Source organism: Spea bombifrons, chromosome 7 (genome assembly GCF_027358695.1).
Source record: "Spea bombifrons isolate aSpeBom1 chromosome 7, aSpeBom1.2.pri, whole genome shotgun sequence".
NCBI lineage: Eukaryota > Metazoa > Chordata > Amphibia > Anura > Pelobatidae > Spea > Spea bombifrons.
Window position 1 is genome coordinate 37,868,120 of NC_071093.1, and position 19,211 is coordinate 37,887,330.

Genomic DNA, 19,211 nt, shown 5'->3' on the forward strand with positions numbered 1-19,211 from the left:
AAGTATAATAATAATCAATAATAACAATATCACCTGGAAAGGGGGATATGTTTCCATCACGCTCAAAATACTTTTGAATTTAACAACATTTGTATTGATTGATTATTCCAGCAGTGTTGTTTTTTTTTTCTTCAGCTTTTCTACCAGATCAGGTTGGATTGGCCCTTTATTTTTTTTTTCTGGCTACAGTTCCATCAGTTATAAAACTTTATTTTTATTTTATTAGGCTTGATATTTTTCTTTATTATAATACCTTTCCTTACGGAGCGAAGTTTTAACTCAAATCCACGCTCACCCGTAAGGTGACAAAGTCCCTTTGAATGAATAGAGAATGTTTTGGCCAAAGGAATTAGTGCTAGGCTAACAAAGGGGTTAAACTCCATCTGTGACGATCGAACCAGCCGACGGGGGGGAGTGTCTGTGAAAGGAGGCGACATGGAAACTTGGGTCACGTTTAACGGTTCATCAGAGAAAACCTCCAGCCGGCAGATTCCCGCAGCCTGCTGAGAAAAAGTGAAATCGTACGGTTAAATACCCGATATTCGGAAACCTCACCATGGGCGATCAGCCGGTGTTTATAGGAGAGCGTCAAGTTGAAAAGTATTTAGATTTTCCTACTTTGATCCCTCTTTTGGAGAGGGCGCTGATTAACTTCTCCAGCGGCAGCGACGGTGGTGTCGTTCAGCCAATCCGGACCATATTGCCGGTGTCTAAGTACCACGGGTAAGACCGCGCTCGCTGTGTTACATTCATTCTGATAGACACTAATACTTCGTAATAAAATGTGGAAATACTGATGACTATTAAACAGAGTTTGAAAGATAATTTGCCTTCTGAAATAACCTTAAAAACTCCCTTTAACGTATTTTCATAAGATTTCTAACATACCGTTACTGTAAATCAACATTTATTTAACAAAAGGAGAAATGTTAGAATGAAAGGTCATAAACTAAAACTAGAGTCAGAGGTTTAGATGCAATGTAAGGAAGTTTCATTTTTCTGAAAAGGTGGTAGATAAGTGGAACAGCCTTTCAGAAGAAGTGTCAAATGTTAATACAGTGTGGGAATTTAAACATTGGATAGGCATAAAGCTATCCTGAATCTAAGATGAGACCAAAGATTGATTAAGGTCAAGTTTTACATCAAAACTAGATAGGCTGAATGGTTGTTACCGGCCGTCAAGTTTCTATATGCTGATATACCTGTTTTCAATTACCCCCCCCCCAAGTGTTCCTGGGAAATCTCTGAGTTTGACCTGGAGTCTCTGGGTGAAGCAATGTTTCTCCAGGTCTCGGGGTCACTTGCAGCTTTCTCTAGGCAGGGAAGTGGTAATTGACCACGCCCACTCCCCACCCATGTTCTGAGTACTCCTGCCTCCCCCTGCTCCTCCCCCAGCTTCCCCCCCACTAAATGATGTCTGGGGCTAGCCATCCCTATGCACAGCTAGCCCTGCCTCTCACAAAGCCACTCCAGCAGAATAGGGAGAGCTCCTGGTAGTCTGCCCTGGGAAGTTCTCAGATTTAGTAAATGTGATAAGAGCGTTATAGGGGGTCTCCAGGGTTAATGTAGGAACATTCCAGGAATATGATAGAACTTCCCACTTGGACCCACAGTAGAGAGATCATGGGTGTTAGAGATCCGCGATAGATGGTTCTAAGTGCTTGAATTAAATCATATGTTCTTCTTATGAATGACACTTCCCTTTAATTAGTCCGATGTCACCCATTCCACACTGGTAGCCATATCAGCCTTCATCACGTTCCAGGGCAGTTCCATCCCCAGGAGGGGACAGAGACAATAGTTCTCCCAGGTGTAAGTATTTTCGGCATGTGTTTCATATTGAAATATGTTTTCTTGTTGCCTCCAGGTTTTTAGGCGTTATGCCTGCTTACAGTTCAGTGGACGATGCCTTAACCACCAAGTTGGTAACGTTCTACGAGAAGAAAACCTCAAGTGAATTACCCTCGCATCAAGCTACTGTCCTCTTATTTGAGCCAACAAATGGAACCCTAAAGGCTGTAAGTGATCTAACAATAATCTTTGTACATAACAAGCTGTAGTGGCAGATCGGAGGCGAATGCAGTGATGTTGGCCAGCAGCCCAGTGGTGTGCCAGAGAGCCTGGTATTTGCCCCAGAGTCCCTGCTCATGTAATATGATGGAGGTCTGTGCAGCCACCAGCACAAATGTCTACAATGTTGATTCCGCCTTCATGGTCTGTGTGCAAGCGATTGCTAGTGGGATTTGTGCCGGTGGCTGCACAGACCCCTATCGCTCCATGTGGACCTTTGTCGTTCCTTGTAGACTTCAACCTCCAGAATTCTGGATTGGGGAGAGTTTCTCCTTTCTTGATGAGTAATTCACATAATCTGTGTCACGCTCGTGGTGCTCTATTTCTATACATAACAATTCCATCTCTGTGGAATGACTGAAGATGTAGGTACAAAAGCACGTGGGATAACTGTTAAAAGGTCCATGTACACGTGCGCTGTAATTCCTGAAGCTTACTTTAGATGGCGCTCTAGTCATTCTGCTAATTGACAGGAGTGTATTGCGCTACTTCAAGACGGTGTAGAAATCCTTTTGGCTTTTAATTTAACATTCATATATTATTTTAGGGTTATACAGTAATTAAAATCATAAAGCACTGTGTATAATGAAGTACAAGTTGGTCACCGATATAGTATCAAGGATATGGTTTAGTCTAGTTCTGACATCACTTCTATTCTGCAATAAAGTTGTTACATCACTCTCTTTCTCTAATAAGGTTATTATAGTCCGGAGATTGCTAATAGTCTGCAATAGGGTTACCATAGATTGGTTCTGATATACCTAGACTGTACATTAAGGCTAATGCTGTCATATTATGATGTCATCATTGTTCCAAAATAAAACTTAGAGTCATATCACATATCATATAACATTGCTACTGTTCTGCTTGCCATTTCTCAGTGCATTTACTATTCTATAGTTAATACCACCTAGTCCTGACATCATCATTATTCCAAGAAAGTTTATGGTTTGTAATAAAGATTAGGGTTTTATATTAAGACAGGATACGTCCTAGAGGGTGGCATGCATTTATACCGAATATATAGTGGACATGTATTCGGGGGTTCTGGGGTTAAACAACTGCCCCAGTTTATGAATTAAGTGTAACAGGGCTTTAATTGCTTAAAGCCTGGTGTTAGCCAGTGGCCACCATTGATTTACGCTGCACTTATCTTACCGCTGCATGATGCAGCGAATACCAGCATATGACATCATAATCCGGTCCACTGCTTCAAAGTGTTGTCATGAGGCCACAGGGGGGATGCTGTCATCTCCCTAACAGGAATAAGTGGGGCAGTTTGGCAAAACAAAGCCCAAGAGCCACAATCCTCACAGCTAGACTCTGTCATTTGATGGGTGGCTGGCAAAAGACAGCTGAGCATGATGGGAGTTATTGGAGTCAGTACCACATTGACAGAAAATACTTTTTACTGGTTGTCTGCCACTAAGCAGCTTTACACGCCCCGCAGTTTGATGGTATTTTCCGCATTCAAATTCATAAAACCCCAGAGAGATGTAGAATGTGCTATTAATTATTGAGGTTTTTGGTGCAGCGCTGACATGATGGATGTTTCCTAAATCACGGCGGATTTGCAGAGAATACTCCAAGAATACTGACACCTCCGTTAACCAAGCCGACAGATAACGCGCTGTTTGTAGAGCAACAGAATGTGAAGGGCCGAAAGGGGCCAAAGAGAATCTCTCAGCTCAGCAGCATGACGAAATATAATACGAATTACCGTACTTACATTTCGCACAGCCGGCAGGTATTGGGCTTTCCTGAAAATATATATATATATTTTAATTACAATTTGTAAATAAAACTCACTACTTATACATACCTCCGAACTTGAGTGTCACTCACACTGAGAGTGCTAGTAGGCATGCACACAATTCTGAGCATGCGCGGTATGATTTTTCTGGTGTTCTGGACACCGGAGAATGAAATCGGGATCTCCTCCAGTTTGTTATATTTGTAACATAAAGTTAAATAAATGTATTTTTTAACCGGCTTCGGGCACTTTGAGCACTCTTCCGGATCTTTCCTCTGTCTTCGTTTTGACTCCAGTTGTAAAGGATCTGCCGGTAAGGAGGGGGAGGCCAATTTCATGGATTATGAGACGGCGCTGCTTTAAATTGGTGAATTGATTTATTCTCACTTGATAAGATCTGTAATTTTGTTATTTAGGTAATCGATGGCAAAGTGATAACAGATAAGAGGACGGCTGCAGTGTCAGTGATCGCAACAAAGGTATTTACAAAACCAAAAAAGTATAGCATCTATCTGTCCCTATTCAGGAGGGACAGTCACTCTATTAAAGTCCCAAATCCCTCCTTCCCTGTGGGCATGGTCGGACTTGAAATCCGGTGGCCGCCTATGATGCTCATGCATTGTGTAGCCATGTATATCCACTCCAGTGACAGATCCCGGAGCCGTGTCGGCCAACGGCCAGTCCGTTTTATATAGCACCATCATATTCCGTAACGCTGTACAATGGGTAGGCAGGACATAACAAGGCGAATATAACATAACAGGAAGACCCTGCTCAAACGAGCTTACAATCTAGGGATTGTAAAGATCTATTTAAAGATTCACTTAATTGAATCACCTACATTCAAGCAGGAATATCAACCATAACATACTGATAGCAAGCCTACAATCTAGAGGTAACATCAGCAAAAGATCCGAAAAGACTGAAACATATAAAGTAACGGCAGATAGGAGCCATTCGGGTCATCTAGTCCTGGCCAAGAAACCCAAGACAAATATCACCTTTCATTCATTAATGCTAATTTAATGTTTTTAATATGTATTTTGTGAATAATATACAATCATTTTTAATTTAAGAATTATTTTCAGAAAACCAGCGCAGAGCATACATTGTTTTAATTGACTACAAGTTTACGCTTTTGAAAGATGCAGTCTGAATGTAAATGACTTAATAAATCATTAGTACATTTGTGAGCATCCTAGCCAATAAATAAGTAAATGAATGAGCGTAATTGATGCTCTCGCTCTGATCTGCGTTCCTTCCAGCTGCTGAAGCCCGCGCATGTTGAAGTGCTGTGCATTCTGGGCACCGGAGCTCAAGCACGTAGCCATTTTGAGGCATTCACACAACAGTTTGCGTTCAAGGAGGTAAATAATTATTATTACGGGCTGAAGGGGTTGGATTGATGCCTCTCGTTTTCTGTAGGCTGAGTTGCTCATGTTGCTGTGCGCCGCTATAAAGAAATAATTAAAATGTTCCCTCCGGCGGGCAATGTTCCCGGTGATATTGCATCAATGTTGTAAATATATATTAAAGTGTTACAACCGTAATTTACTTTCCTTTTAAGGCTGTAAAAATTGCTGATGGTGTTATGTTCACCTTAGGGGGGTAATTAACCGCTGTGGGCAAATAGTTTTTTCCATGTAATACATGGACATGGGCAAAATACATGCAAGGCCTTTCATTTTTAAATCTCCTAACGTAGGCAGCCATTTTGTTCCAGTAAGCTCCGCCCTTACGCTTTCTCTCACTGCAGCTGTGAGCTTTGTGGGCAAAAGACAATCAACAGTCCTACTAAAAACCACTTTTCTATGGATTTCCGCCCCGTTTTTCCCTGTGTAGAGACTCGGCCCTTAATCAGTGCTTGGTCGTGTCTTGGATTTAGGAGCCGTATGCAAATCCCATGCAAGTTATCTTGATGTATTAAAAATGCTTCAGGGATTTAAGTGTCATTCTTGCGCAGGATCACCTGCAGCTGTCACCTTCCATCTGGTACAATGGCGGGCTTGCCTGCTGTGCTGTCATCAACCGCCAATTGCTTTTTATTTAAAATAGCTTTCCAGCATAATTTTAACGATTAGATCCATATTGGAGTCCGCTTTCCTGCGTGGAGCTGAACTCTCTTTAAAGTGAATGGGAGTAGCAGCAGCCGGGGGGGGTACTACTGAGCATGCGCCATATGATACGATCATAGACCAGCTCCATCCAATATTGAAATGTGCTATCGGGCATCAATTAGGTAATTAAGACTTACGAGACTTTATCTCATTACGGTTATTCAGCAGGGTATTCTTTGGGTCCCCCCGCCGTACAGTTTGCTCATGCATGTTCCCCTGGTGCATTGTCCTGCTATCATGCGGCAGTATGGATGTAATTATAATTTTAAAATGATTGAAATGTAATAATCCCTAACATTCAGTCAGTTTCACGCCCGATTAATACCAGATATTTTTAAGAAACACATCTATCTACCTCGGGGATGCGAGTATTACATGAAAATGCCTCGAACAGTGGGCCTTCTTCTAATCCTAATGTCGGATCGCCCCATCCTCGCAAAGTTATTTCATCTTCTTTTAGAAACCCTACGGGACATGGATTATTATGTTTCGCAAAACCATATGAGGCGGCGAGTACAATGCGGGCTTCCTAACACGCACATAACGCATGTTTATTACCTTCTGCTCTGATGCTTGTGCTCTCATCTCGCCGCGAAGGTTAGGATTTGGAGTCGCACCAGGGAAAATTCGGAGAGATTTGCTGTGGCTGTGGGGGGAAAGGTGTCGGTGTGTTCAACCCCACAGGAAGCAGTCACTGGTGCTGATGTCATTATAACAGCTACGATGTCAACAAGACCTGTGCTGTTTGGAGACTGGGTCAAGCCAGGCGCCCACGTAAACGGTAAAACCCAAAGAGAATATATATCCGCCGACAAAAAAAATAAGTAAAATGAAGCACTAAATCTGGAGTGTTGCATCTGTAATTGAAATATTTATTTACAAAGCGCCCCCCCAGTGCACCACTGTATTTGTGGAATTATTAAGATAAAGTTGTCTTTTAGCCATAGGAGCTTGCCGTCCTGATTGGAGGGAGCTGGACGATACGCTCATGAAGAATTGTGTGCTGTACGTGGACTCGAGGGAGGCAGCTGCAAAAGAATCCGGAGACATTGTTATATCACAGGTAAGACTGCTGTAGGGTACGCGCAAGGTCGTCGTACCCAGATATTGTGTTTCATTAAGGCTTCCTGGTGTGTTGTGTTTACCACGTGAGCCCTGACAGCCGAGGAAGACAAAGCGCATTGAAGAGACACACACAGGAGAGATTAGGACAAGGCAGGAAAATGTTTCAGGAAGAACTTGGCCAAACCAAAGAGACGACAGCGAAGGAAGTCAATGAAGGGTGTGGACATACTCTGTCTTACTCGTACGGTTGCCCAGGTTTCAGATGTCTTCAGGGTCCTGTCCACAGAAGAAGAGACTGCTGAGGTCCTAAACTCTTATGTTACACTTTTTTCTATGTTGGCCCAAAAAAGTATCACCTTTGACTAAAGATTCCAATCAACAAACCAACCTGACACTAAAGTGGATATAATGCACATAATGGTATCTAGTTTATGGGAAGAATGGATTAAAGTATTTATAGAAAGAGACAGAGTAGATGTGGAGCATAGAATGGATAATTCTTAGGCAGGTGCCAGAAAGATGGAGTAAGAAGTTTGATTCATGGTAAAATGTGAGTATTGGGGGTGCAGTATGGAGTCATTATCAAACATGCCTATGATGGAAGAAATAATATACATTTTCTAGAGATCTTTTGATCTTGCTATGTATGCTTCTCTCTGTTCTAGGCAGACATTTATGCTGAAATCGGGGAAGTGCTGAAGGGGACAAAGCATGCTTCTCCTGAGAAAACAACAGTTTTTAAGTCAGTAGGTGAGTGTGGAGCTGGCTCTCGGGTTTCTGTGTACAATGTGATTCTTCGCTGCACCATGCGCCATGGTAGGTCACTTGATACCCTTCACCAGCTCATGCTTGAGGTGGCCATTTATCTTGGACGGCTTGAGTCTGGGTAAGTGACCATGAGTGGCTGCCTTCATGTACCCAACCACTATAATGGCGTTGGGCATGGTTGCAAAATTGTGCCACGAGCTGGAGCCAACCTGCAGGTTGAATTTAACCATAAGCCTGGATTGCTATGACATTTGTAAATTCCACCTTATAGTCTTTGTTTGATAAAGTCTCTCAAGGATAACCTAAGAAGCAGGGAACTGTAAGGATCTCCTTGCTTGATCCGGTTTGTAGGCATGGAATTGCACCAAAGAAATGTTCATTCCTCGTACTTGAGGAACATCCTTCATGCCCCACCACCCATTTGGTTCCAGGACTTTATTTACCCAGTGAGTTGTACGTGAGTAGCCGTTAAATTAGTCATTTCGTCTCAATTTCCCCAAACAAGCAGTCCTTTGAAATAATTGGGTCCCAGGGTTCATGTTGGATAGTGACTGTAATGAGATGGGATTTTTCATCTTCCAGCAAATCACCTACAATTTACTGGGAAATTAGCCCCATAAAACTCTGTCCCTATCGCTATTATTGCCATCGTTCTCCTCGCTAAGAGCCTGCTAAAAAGCGTCCGTATCCCAGCTCCACTTACACCCAGGACACTGATGGCAGAGTAAACCGGCAATCCCATTAAAGGCTTATAATGTATAAAATAGTGATTCTTTTGGTAAATCCGCGGTTTATTAAAATAATAATGCTAGTGCCTTGAAATCAATATTCAGTCGTAAAATACACATGATCGCTTTATTTTCTAGAGGCTCTGGAATCTGAAATCATACTGAGAAATGTGCCCTGTCACTGGCAAGAATATTTGGGCTGTGCGCTTATTTAATTACACACATATTTTACCAGCCGCTCTCCTTAGTTTTTATTCCATGGAGGGATGTTTCATATGTTAGAGCTAAAGGTACAAAGTACATGTTTAAGCAATAATCTGTTGGACGCTGCATTTCAAACATATGTTTTCCAGAATATTACATTTTGCCGTTCAGTACACTAAATAAACCCATTTAATGGGTCTTCCAAATGAAAAAAATAAATAAATGTATGATTATTCCTCCCCTTTGAACGATCTCACGCGTGTTGTTAAAGCAGATCCTTCATTTTTCCCAAACTCTACCGTTTTTTACACTCGAGTCTAGACTGGCCATCTGGCAAACCGGGTAATGCCCGGCGGTCCGGGGTGAGATGGTGCGCCCAGATCTCAGAGGTTAATGTGTAAACGGAGTATCTCTAAAGCAATTGCACTGACTACTAAACAAAAGCGAGACAAGATATAGGTCGTTTAGTTAATGAATTCAGATGGTAATAGCTTTGATGGCAAAGGTCCATGTTTAAGGTACAATCGCTATAAGGTGGTTGCTGATTTATTTTCTCTCTCTCTCTCTCTCGTTCTCTCTTTCGTTTTCTCTCTCTCTTATTATCTCTCTCGTTCTCTCTCTCTCTCTCTTGCTCTCTCTCTCGTTCTCTTTCTCTCTCGTTCTATTTCTCGTTTTCTCACTCTCGTTCTCTTTCTCTTTCTCTCTCTCGTTCTCTCCCTGCTCTCTCTCATTGTCTCTCTCGTTCTCTCTCCCGTTCTCTTGTTGTTTCGTTCTCTCTCTCTCGTTCTTTCTCGTTCTCTCTCCCGTTCTCTCGCTCGTTCTCTCTCCCGTTCTCTTGTTATTTTGTTCTCTCTCGCTCCCCCTCTCTCGTGTTCTCTCTCATGTTCTCTCTCTCTTGTTCTCTCTCTCGTTCTCTCTCTTGTTCTCTCTCCCGTTCTCTTGTTCTCTCTCTCTCTCTCTCTCTCTGTCTCTCTCTCTCTCTTTCTCTATCGTTCTCTCTCTGTGGCTCTCTCGTTCTCTCTCTCTCTCTCTCTCTTGCTTTATAATTGTTATTTCTCCTTTTTTTGTTTTTAATATTTTAGGTATGGCAATTGAAGATACTGTTTCTGCAAAACTTGTATACGATTCTTGGACAATAAATAAGGAAACTGATTGAATGGAGGATCTCCAATCGTAGTTAAGAAATTTACAGTAAACATCGAACAAATGGCTTTCTTTAAAGTTGAATATTCTTTTCATTTTATTATTAGCGGAGAAGAATAATTTCATAGACTTTCTTTGTTACTTTGTTAGTCTGATATTAGAATGATTTTATTAGAATTCAGGTACACTGTGTGTTTTCTCTTTTATTAAGTAAATACTATTAAATACTTTTGTGGGTCAGCTATATGCGTCTATAAATATATGTATTAAGCGTCTGGTGGGAATGTCCCCGAACCCCGTTCCACTTCAAAAAGCGTCTGCACCATTATTTTTAAACGTTAACTCAAAACTTATGATCACACAGTTTTGACCTGACTCCTTCCTACACCGCTATCAAAGGATACCAGTTGGTGGTTTAACTACCAGTATGTTGTGGTTGATATCCCTTCTTGAAAGCAGGTGACTCAATTAAATGAATCTTTAAATAGGTCTTTACAACCCCTAGATTGTAATATTGTTTAAGCAGGGCCCTCCCCACCTGTAAGTTAAATTGTTATGTTATATACAACTTGTTATGTCCCGTCTACCCATTGTACAGCTCTACGGAATATGGTGGCGCTATATAAAACAATAAATAATAATAAACAATGAAAAGTCAAGGTTTCAAAGGAGACAGATATTAAAGCCATTTGGTTAACAGATTTGGCGAGTCACTTCATAGAATCCTAATGATGGACTATTAAAGTGTTTGTATGATTGGACTGGACTGTTATACGGCGTTGTCCAAGCCTCTAAGGTAAGAGGTCTGCCCTTTGGATTTTGGATCTGGGTGAAGTTCCATTGCCTAATTATTACACTGGAGCTGTTGCTATAGAGATGAGACCTATCTTCCAATGTTGCACCGGTATCACTTTATGTATGTAAATATGTATGTATGTGTATATATATATATATATACTATGTTTCCTTTCCCTCCGGACAGCAGATCTGTGTTCCTTCCTTTTATCCAAAGGCTCTGGAAATCAGAGCTGATTACGCGGCCTCCGGGTCAAAGTGTTTAATGTCTGGGCAGAGGAGTGACGTTTGTAGAAAGCATTGAAGGTTGATTTGATATTAACAGGATGGAATTGTAACAGCAACTTTCATTTCTAACTCCAGCGCCTTAATGCTCAGTGCCTGAAAGCCATTCTAAAACACATCATCTTCATACCGACGTTAGGGTTGCCTACTTTACAGCCGATAATGCAGACATAGAATTCTTTTAGTGTGATTTGCTCTAAATCACTCTGATATTAGTGATTTTCTTGTAGATTTCAGTATTGCCTTTTTCCGTCTCCCCTTATTTCCAACACAAAATGTTAAACTGGTCTGTCACTTTTCACAGCTCCTATATGTAGCTGTAGCTCTATGCATTATGCTATATGTTACCGTATATCCCTATGCATTATGCTATATGTTACATCCCTGTGCATTATGCTATATGTTACATCCCTGTGCATTATGCTATATGTTACATCCCTGTGCATTATGCTATATGTTACATCCCTGTGCATTATGCTATATGTTACATCCCTGTGCATTATGCTATATGTTACATCCCTATGCATTATGCTATATGTTACACCCCTGTGCATTATGCTATATGTTACATCCCTGTGCATTATGCTAGATGTTGCATCCCTATGCATTATGCTAGATGTTACATCCCTATGCATTATGCTATATGTTACTCATTATGTTGTGCTGATTGGTTTAGGGGGTCATTTTGCGAGTTTTGGGTGAGCATTTTGTCATTCAAAGTTTTCCCCTTTGACGCATATCAGAGTGTCCCTATAGTTTGTTATAATAAGTCAATGTGATTATGGTAAACATCGTTATGGTAAAAGTTAGCGGTTCACTTTGAAATGGATTTTGTTCATATTTATTTGATACATATAATCGATTTTATGAAAAGAGATATTTTAATAATCAGCAAAAAACAGTAATGATACATGCAGCAATAGACATAACGAACATTAGTCCTCTACGTGTTGATTCATAAGAAAACTTTCAAAGTAAACTAAAATAGAAATACAATTATTGTGCATAAACACCTTAATATGACTGCTTATAATTGACACACGCTAACGTACAATAAAGCTGTGCTTTTAAGTTAAATCTCCTGTATTTAGGTTACTCTATGTGAGTAGGAAAAATCTATTTTTTTCAGGGAGGTCGAATGGTATTCTACGTTCTCTAGAACAACCCAAGCAACTGCATTCTTTTGGCAGAATAGGGATGACAACTCTAATGGCCTTCAAAAACTAGATAGATAAAAGCATGAAGAAGAAGAGATATAATATGAGGATTATCTGTGTTAAATGTACATTATATCAACACTGCCGGCACCTATGATGTGACATAAGGGTTGGTGGACAACATACAATTAAAAATAGGATATATTGAGGCTGTGTTTTCTGATAGAGCAAAAGACTGAAAGTTTTAATGTATCAAGAAACTTAATGAGCTATATATCATACAAAACCTCAAATGCCAGCAATCAGCAGTTCCTTTAAACCAACCTGTCGAAGGTTACAGTAGAAAAACATAACTGTCTTTCCATCCAACCCAAAATGATGCATGTTCCTCAACCACTATCTGACCCTAGTCCCATTATCTATCTATCTATCTATCTATCTATCTATCTATCTATCTATCTATCTATCTATCTATCTATCTATCAATCTATTTTAGAAATGAATATAACTAATTACATGGTTATAATTTAGTATCAATGATCTTGCCTGGTTGTTCCAGAACTTGCTTTCTTTTATCTGTTGCATTGAGGAGCTTCTTTCTCGGTCCAAGCTGTATGTTAATGCTTTGCAAATCTTCATTGTTACATAGCATCAGTGACTCTAGGTCAATTTTGTCCCTTGTAAGTGTGCCAAACAGTTCAAGTAAACCATTGGATGCCAAGAAGACCTGGAGAGGAGAGCTTTCGCCTTCTTCATCTGACTCCACCTCATCTTCATTCCAAGGCACATTGTATTCATTATTGGCATCTGAATTATTAGCATCCTCTACCTCCTCTTTAAACAACTCATCTGAAATGTTGAACCCAACATCAAAATTGGAATTAACGGCTGCTGCGAGATTCTTTCGGAAAACTATATTCCCAAGCCCAGGGCGATTGAAAATGGATTCTCTTTTATCTGGAGAGCTGTCTTCATCTTTTTGGTTATCTTCGTCGTTTTCACTAAAGACATCCATGACTTTAGTTCGATGACCAATGTTACTTTCATCCTTTTCAAAGATCACATTGCTTGCTGTTCCTTTGTCGTTTGTATTTTTATCTTTCTTTTTCAATTTCAACTGCAATGTGTCTTTCAAACCCTTGGTCAAAGTGGATATTGTTGATGGAGTTGAAACACCAGCGCCTGTAGAACTTGAAAATGTTCCCGTGGAAGATTTAAAAGTATTGGAATTTTGTTTGTTGTAACTTTTGTTCATTTGATTTTGATGCCGGTCCTGCAGCTTCTCACATTCCTTAATCTTCTTCTCTGCGTCTTTAGTGGCTTGCTCCTTCAATCGGGCTACTTTCTTAGGATTTAAGGATATCTGTTTATTTGCTGCTCCATCTAGGATATGGACACAATCTGTACGTTCTTTAATGGCAGCCACGTCCAGTGGAGTACGGAATTGATTATCCACGGCAAATATATTGGCTCCAAAGTTAACCAGGAACGCCACACAATTAGCATGACCATTATTGGCCGCATGGTGAAGAGGGGTATTTCCCCAGATATCACTTTTATCCGGATCTCCGCTGAAAGACAAATACAAAGTGACTACGGTCATTGTCAATAACATAATATATGGATATACACAGCTATATATACAATTTTCAGATCTTAGTCTTTTAAACACTCTTTAGATATTATAAGAGGTCTTCTAATGAACCTTCTCTGATTTGAATGAGGATCTAACTCGAGTTGGACATTTCCACTCCCTGGTATCATTGTCAAGGGCAAACCCTAGGGAGCTTCTCTTGGTCCCAGGACTAAGCTGCCCCCCGTAGAACGCATAACTAAACCAGTGATGAGCGTTTTAAGAACTCCGCCATGCCACCTATACGTTGTGTGGAGCCAATTGAGCCCTGTTTCAAGAGAAGGGGTCAACCCCTTATAATATATATATTGAAATGTTCCACTTCTACAAATTCCATCTTTAGTGAATAGACCGCAACCTACCAGCAATAAAAAAAAAATGAATTAACAATAATCGTGTGCTGATTATAGGAGTATATGTAACACCTACTGTATATGCATACCCTGTATACTATGCTAAGCTTCTGTACACATGCATATATGGCGTTGGGTATACAGGTAATTTGAAATAATGATATATTACATTACGGAATGTGACATGGGAGTAATTTAAAGGTAATGTATGCAATCTCCTTCAAGCAAATTGTCCTTGTGCAATCTGTTGCTGTCATTCATTCCATAAAAGTTAGAGGCTGAAGTCATTTATTAATGCAAAGTGCAAAACAGATCACATTTATGGCAGTATATGCAGCCGCGGGCTGGGGAGGGCTGGCAAGGGGACAAGGGTTCAGCTGCCTGTTTACTTCTAACTCCACGTTTATCCACCAGGGCTTCTATAGAGTAACAAAGGGCTTTAGGCAGAATTTTCATCCAAGCGTCATCATTTCTGTGCTGTATATATAGATTTTATGTGCAGCCCGTACTGATTTTGTCAGTGAAACAAATCAAATATGTTTTACTCTGTTAGTCTGCGTGAGATCTGAGCAGCGTTGCTGTAAGAAATGTTGCCCAGTTACCACCAGAAGTAGGACAACTGTCTGTACAAAGACACCAGCGTCTGTCACAAGGCTTGTTGAAATCATTAGTAAATATGTCCACCAAAAAGCATCTCGCTGCCTACTCTTACTTTGGGACCCCAATCCCTCTGCCCCTCTTTCCTCCTCTTATGTCAATCTTTTCTATGTGCTCAGAATGTTTGCTGGTTATAAATGTGTCATAGGATAAGAAATGTTAGAACAAGAGGTCATAAACAAGAGGATCAGATGCTTATACTGCATGTAATTTAAAGAAGTAAACTGTCTATCCTGACATCTTGAAATATCTGACTGTCTTTGGCCGTACCACGTCTACTAAGCAACTGTTCCACGCTGTTTTATGTACATTTTCAATTAAGTTAAAGGGATAACATGGCAGGGGTTGTCCAGATACCTGAGGCGGGATTCTAAAGTGAGGTGCCAAGGGCTGATGTGTTGGGAAGGGGATAATAGATATTACATAACTACTGGCAGGAGACTTCTCAAATGCGCTATGGAACTACATAAAAAGTGACCCTGGAAATGTCCCAATGAGGTCTGTTCTCTAAAGGGAGAATTGGCAGCAGAGTTGTGGTGTCTGCTCTTTGACTTGAAGGTCCTAACCCAACGAATGTCTGCCGTAGGCAAAGCTTGGCTGGCTCTTTATGATGTATAGTTAATTAAGTGAGATTTCTTCATAGTCTCCTGCGCATTGAATTATCCATGAAATTGGGCCATCTCAGCTATTCCTGCTGGAGAAACCTGCCAGGATTGGCCCTTCACTACGAATGGTGAAACGAGAGAGTTCAAACTATAACTCTCTTGCCAACTCTACTTGTAGTAAAAAAAACCCAGTTTGTCAGCAGGTAAGATCCATTCAGCCCATCTAGTCAACCTATTTTTCCTGATGTAAAGACTCAAACCTTAATCTGTCCTTGCTCTTGTCTTACATTGAGGAGCCATATGCCCGCCCCATGCATGTTTAAATTCCCTTACCGTATTAAACACTATTACCTCTGCCCAGCCCGCTGTCCCCAGCCTAAGTTGAGGTTGGGGGATGGTATCATCGGTACCAAACTGTTATCTTTTGAGTGACAAGTTTGAAATCAACAACATGTAAATGATCCGCATTGTATTAAAATACTATCATTAGCGATACAATATGCGAGAAGAAATTCAATAGAATCCATTTTCTGTTCATATGGGGAAAACATATTATATATATCACATTCATTGCCATTCATCATTTTTTTTCCATCACAAAAGGATGCCAATATAATAGGACAAAGATGAATAACAATTTTAATCGTTTTTTGAAAATTGGTTGAAAGAGCCAATATTCTTCTACTTTCCAGGGAAATATGCTGGTGCTAAATTACATCAATAACATGCTTGGAATGATGGCCAGCAAAAGAGATCATTTAGTAGACTCTCTGAGCTCCATAAAACTGTTATCATAAGGTGTTCAGCCAGAGGATTAATAGCACATCTGGCTACATCGCATTCTATGGCACAAGTGATACAATCCCTGAGCGCTCAAGTGACCAAAGCAGTGTGGATTGTGGTGTGGCTCGATGTCTTGGCTTACCAAGACCTGCGATAGCGATTAATGTAACTGAGTAGGGCGATTACTCATATGAGTATGAGATTTGGGCATGCCTACCTAGATTCTGCCCCTTTTACATCTATTTGGGGCTAATGCCCCTTCCATCTATGTTCCTGCCTCCTAAAATTACATAGTAAATAAGGTTGAAGAAAGTCCATCAAGTTCAACCATTCTACCTAACCTTCATCCAGCCCTTCCTACTCTTCATCCAAAAGAATGCAAAAAACCCTAATTAAGCTACTCCGAATTCCGCCATCAGGGGGGAAAAAAAGTCTTCTTCACTCCAAAAGTCAATCGGATTTCTCCTTGGATCAAGAAGCTCTAAAATATTAATGTTATTCTATTTGTAGCCCTGTATGTCAGCCCTAGAAGGAGAGCTCTGAGGATCAGTCCTGAAAAGGTCTAGAGAAGGTATGGGTAGGGATAAGAATTAGTTACACTGTGCCCACGGCCTGATCGGGGTTAAAATTCAGATCTGGGATTAAGTTTTGTGGCCGATAAATGATGTACATTTGGACGCCTGCCAGATTTATGATATACTTGGCCACTTGTATCCACCTGGTTTCCACACACTGAAGGATGGACAGTTTACCAGATTGTTGTACAGCTACAAAAATCCAAAGGCATCTAACATACTCTTGATCTTTAAAACAAAAACTGTTACATAAAGTCCCTATAAACTTTAAATACCAGAAACTTTCAGGAAACGTATGCAGCAATTACTAAATTAAATGTTACAGGGAAATCTATATATTTTTCAGGCGGTCGGAGCTTGTGAGAAATCATGCCTCGGCTAAATTGGACTCTTCGGCATCCATCTACACAACCCTGTTACAAATCAAGGTCTTATCATGATTATTGGATGCAGCGTCAGTGAGCTTCATTTATGAGACTCAATTACGGCTGCAAAAGCTATGTGCGGCGTTATTCAGTGCCGGCGGCTAAAACAGTATTTTCCCTGTCACTTTTTTTTTTTTTTTAATATTCGTTCTGGAAACTTAGAGCTTTATGTCAGCTTGAAAAATATATGCATTTAATTTGCAATACGACCAACACAGATTCTATCATGCTGCGGCTGGATTTTGCATTACTGCAGATAGTTAAGAGCCTAATATCTATGTATTTCATTCAACAGCGGAATTCTGCATGGTATGGAAAGGGTGACGGAAATGGATAATCATCAGTTATTATGACTGTATATATATATATATATATATATATATATATATATATATATATATAATGTGATATGTTCTTCTAGCAGAAGTTATACATATTAAAAATGATTTTGTAGTAGAAGTCTAGCCAAAGCCCGACCCTGTTATTTCTGATAGGGGTTCGGTGTGGCCAATAAACCATCATTTTAGGCTGTAATTGGTGTTCAGGTTGTAGAAAAAGGAAAATGATTAGGTTTAGAGGGTATATTACTAATTGTTACATACGTTGTACGGTAAATGTACGGTAAAGTTCCATTTGTGCTGTATTTATAAATAGCAATTAGGATTTTTATGAGCCCTAAATGAAGTACAGAAGAAGACAGGTGGACCTCGAAACACCATGCGTGAAGAAGCCCGTCCGGAGCACTAAAAATAATTAGCCACTCTGTTAGTGTCATTATAGAATCTTCTAATCCAAATGAGATGTGGAATATATGCTGGGGAAATACAAAAGGTATCCTATTACTGCCACCACACCTTTGTTGCACTACCTACCCTCGGTTGCACACCAACTCAAGTACCTCCAGATGTCCGTGGTAAGCAGCCAGCAGAGTCGGGGTCATTCCATCTGCGTCTGAATTATTAATATCCTTTTTAGTAGCTTCTTTTAAGATGTCTTGATAACCATCAATGGCAGCTTGGTGGTACCTGGTAGACATTTTCTTTCTGGTCTTTTGCTCGGGTGTTATGGAATCGCTCCAAGGTTATAAGGAAATTCTTTACTTAACCATCATAAAACTGGTTAATTAATAATTACAAGCCCAAACGTCACATTTAGACACACAGGGTACAAAGTCCTTGTAAATTACTTTAACGCATGTGAGCGAGCCTTGGCAACTGCAGTGTCGCCATTAAACCATCACACTTCTGATAAAACACAAGACTGCGGCGTTCCACACGATCAGCTACCCCACGTTAAACATTTTAATAATATAACGGTTCATGTAAGCCGAATATGTAAATGTTATTATCAACTGGATACATTTTCTTTATCAATTCCAGTGTTATCAGTTTTCTCTAGAATTTGGGGAATATCACCATGTATATCATTCTTGTTATCTGCTGTGCAGCCAGGGGACGAAAGAGGGACAGGGCGATTTGGGACTAAAAGAGGGACTGCCCCCCCCGGTTAGCCCCCCCCATATTAAGAATTTTAACAAAAGATCACTCAATTTGTTAGATCAACTGTTTTTTTTCCGTTAGATCTACTCTAAAATATGCAATATTAACAATCTTTTTCAGGGGGGACTAACCCGTAGATGGACTGTTTTTTTCGTTAGATCTATCACGCAGGAGGCGGTATTCACAATCCTATTTTGTATGCGGCGGATGGGAATACATACGTGTAATGGTCAGGTGTCCCAATACTTTTGTCCGTATAGTGTGTATATATATATATATATATCTTCCTCTATCGTTTATAATTAATTAATATGCTTAATTAAACATGGAAATTGGAAATGCCTTTCTTGCTGCTTTGTTTTCTCCTTATTATTTACTTTTTCTTCGGATAGATTTATGGGATTAGTAAATTAGTAAATCCTTTGTCCGCATCTAAGGAGTTTTTTCCCCCCGTTAATGGTAATTACTAATGTGGCATTTTAAACAATTATGTGGGAAATGTACCAAGTTTGTTATTGTGTGCAATTAAAAGGCCAGTGCATCCCCCCTTGGGAATTCCCCCTAGCAAGTTCTTCTAATTAATAAGATTATCTGTA

The 19,211-nt window shown here is 40.2% G+C and overlaps 2 protein-coding genes across 2 annotated transcripts; one reads left to right on the forward strand and one right to left on the reverse strand.

The window, feature by feature from the left end:
• Nucleotides 1–436: 436 nt before the first annotated feature.
• CRYM (crystallin mu) lies at nt 437–10,197 on the forward strand. Its single transcript, XM_053471378.1, has 8 exons — nt 437–723; nt 1,868–2,018; nt 4,240–4,302; nt 5,089–5,190; nt 6,538–6,721; nt 6,882–7,003; nt 7,671–7,755; nt 9,788–10,197. Exons 1-8 carry the CDS (start codon nt 557–559, stop codon nt 9,859–9,861), a joined length of 948 nt encoding a protein of 315 aa, XP_053327353.1. The 5' UTR covers nt 437–556; the 3' UTR covers nt 9,862–10,197.
• A 2,357-nt stretch (nt 10,198–12,554) lies between these two features.
• Nucleotides 12,555–18,188, reverse strand: ANKS4B (ankyrin repeat and sterile alpha motif domain containing 4B). The gene is made up of 2 exons (XM_053471114.1): nt 17,989–18,188; nt 12,555–13,656 (listed from the first exon to the last, which is right to left on the reverse strand). The coding sequence occupies exons 1-2, from the start codon at nt 18,150–18,152 to the stop codon at nt 12,606–12,608; spliced, it is 1,215 nt and encodes a 404-aa protein (XP_053327089.1). The 5' UTR covers nt 18,153–18,188; the 3' UTR covers nt 12,555–12,605.
• Between the last annotated feature and the right edge of the window lie 1,023 nt (nt 18,189–19,211).

Excerpts from the sequence above, each read along its gene's own strand:
- CRYM (XM_053471378.1), top strand. The coding sequence starts at position 557 with ATGGGCGATCAGCCGGTGTTTATAGGAGAGCGTCAAGTTGAAAAGTAT. Across the intron at positions 724-1,867 it reads CCGGTGTCTAAGTACCACGG|GTTTTTAGGCGTTATGCCTG; the intron begins GTAAGACCGCGC and ends TGTTGCCTCCAG. Across the intron at positions 4,303-5,088 it reads TGTCAGTGATCGCAACAAAG|CTGCTGAAGCCCGCGCATGT; the intron begins GTATTTACAAAA and ends CGTTCCTTCCAG.
- ANKS4B (XM_053471114.1), bottom strand. The coding sequence starts at position 18,152 with ATGTCTACCAGGTACCACCAAGCTGCCATTGATGGTTATCAAGACATC. Across the intron at positions 13,657-17,988 it reads GAGTTGGTGTGCAACCGAGG|CGGAGATCCGGATAAAAGTG; the intron begins GTAGGTAGTGCA and ends TTTGTCTTTCAG.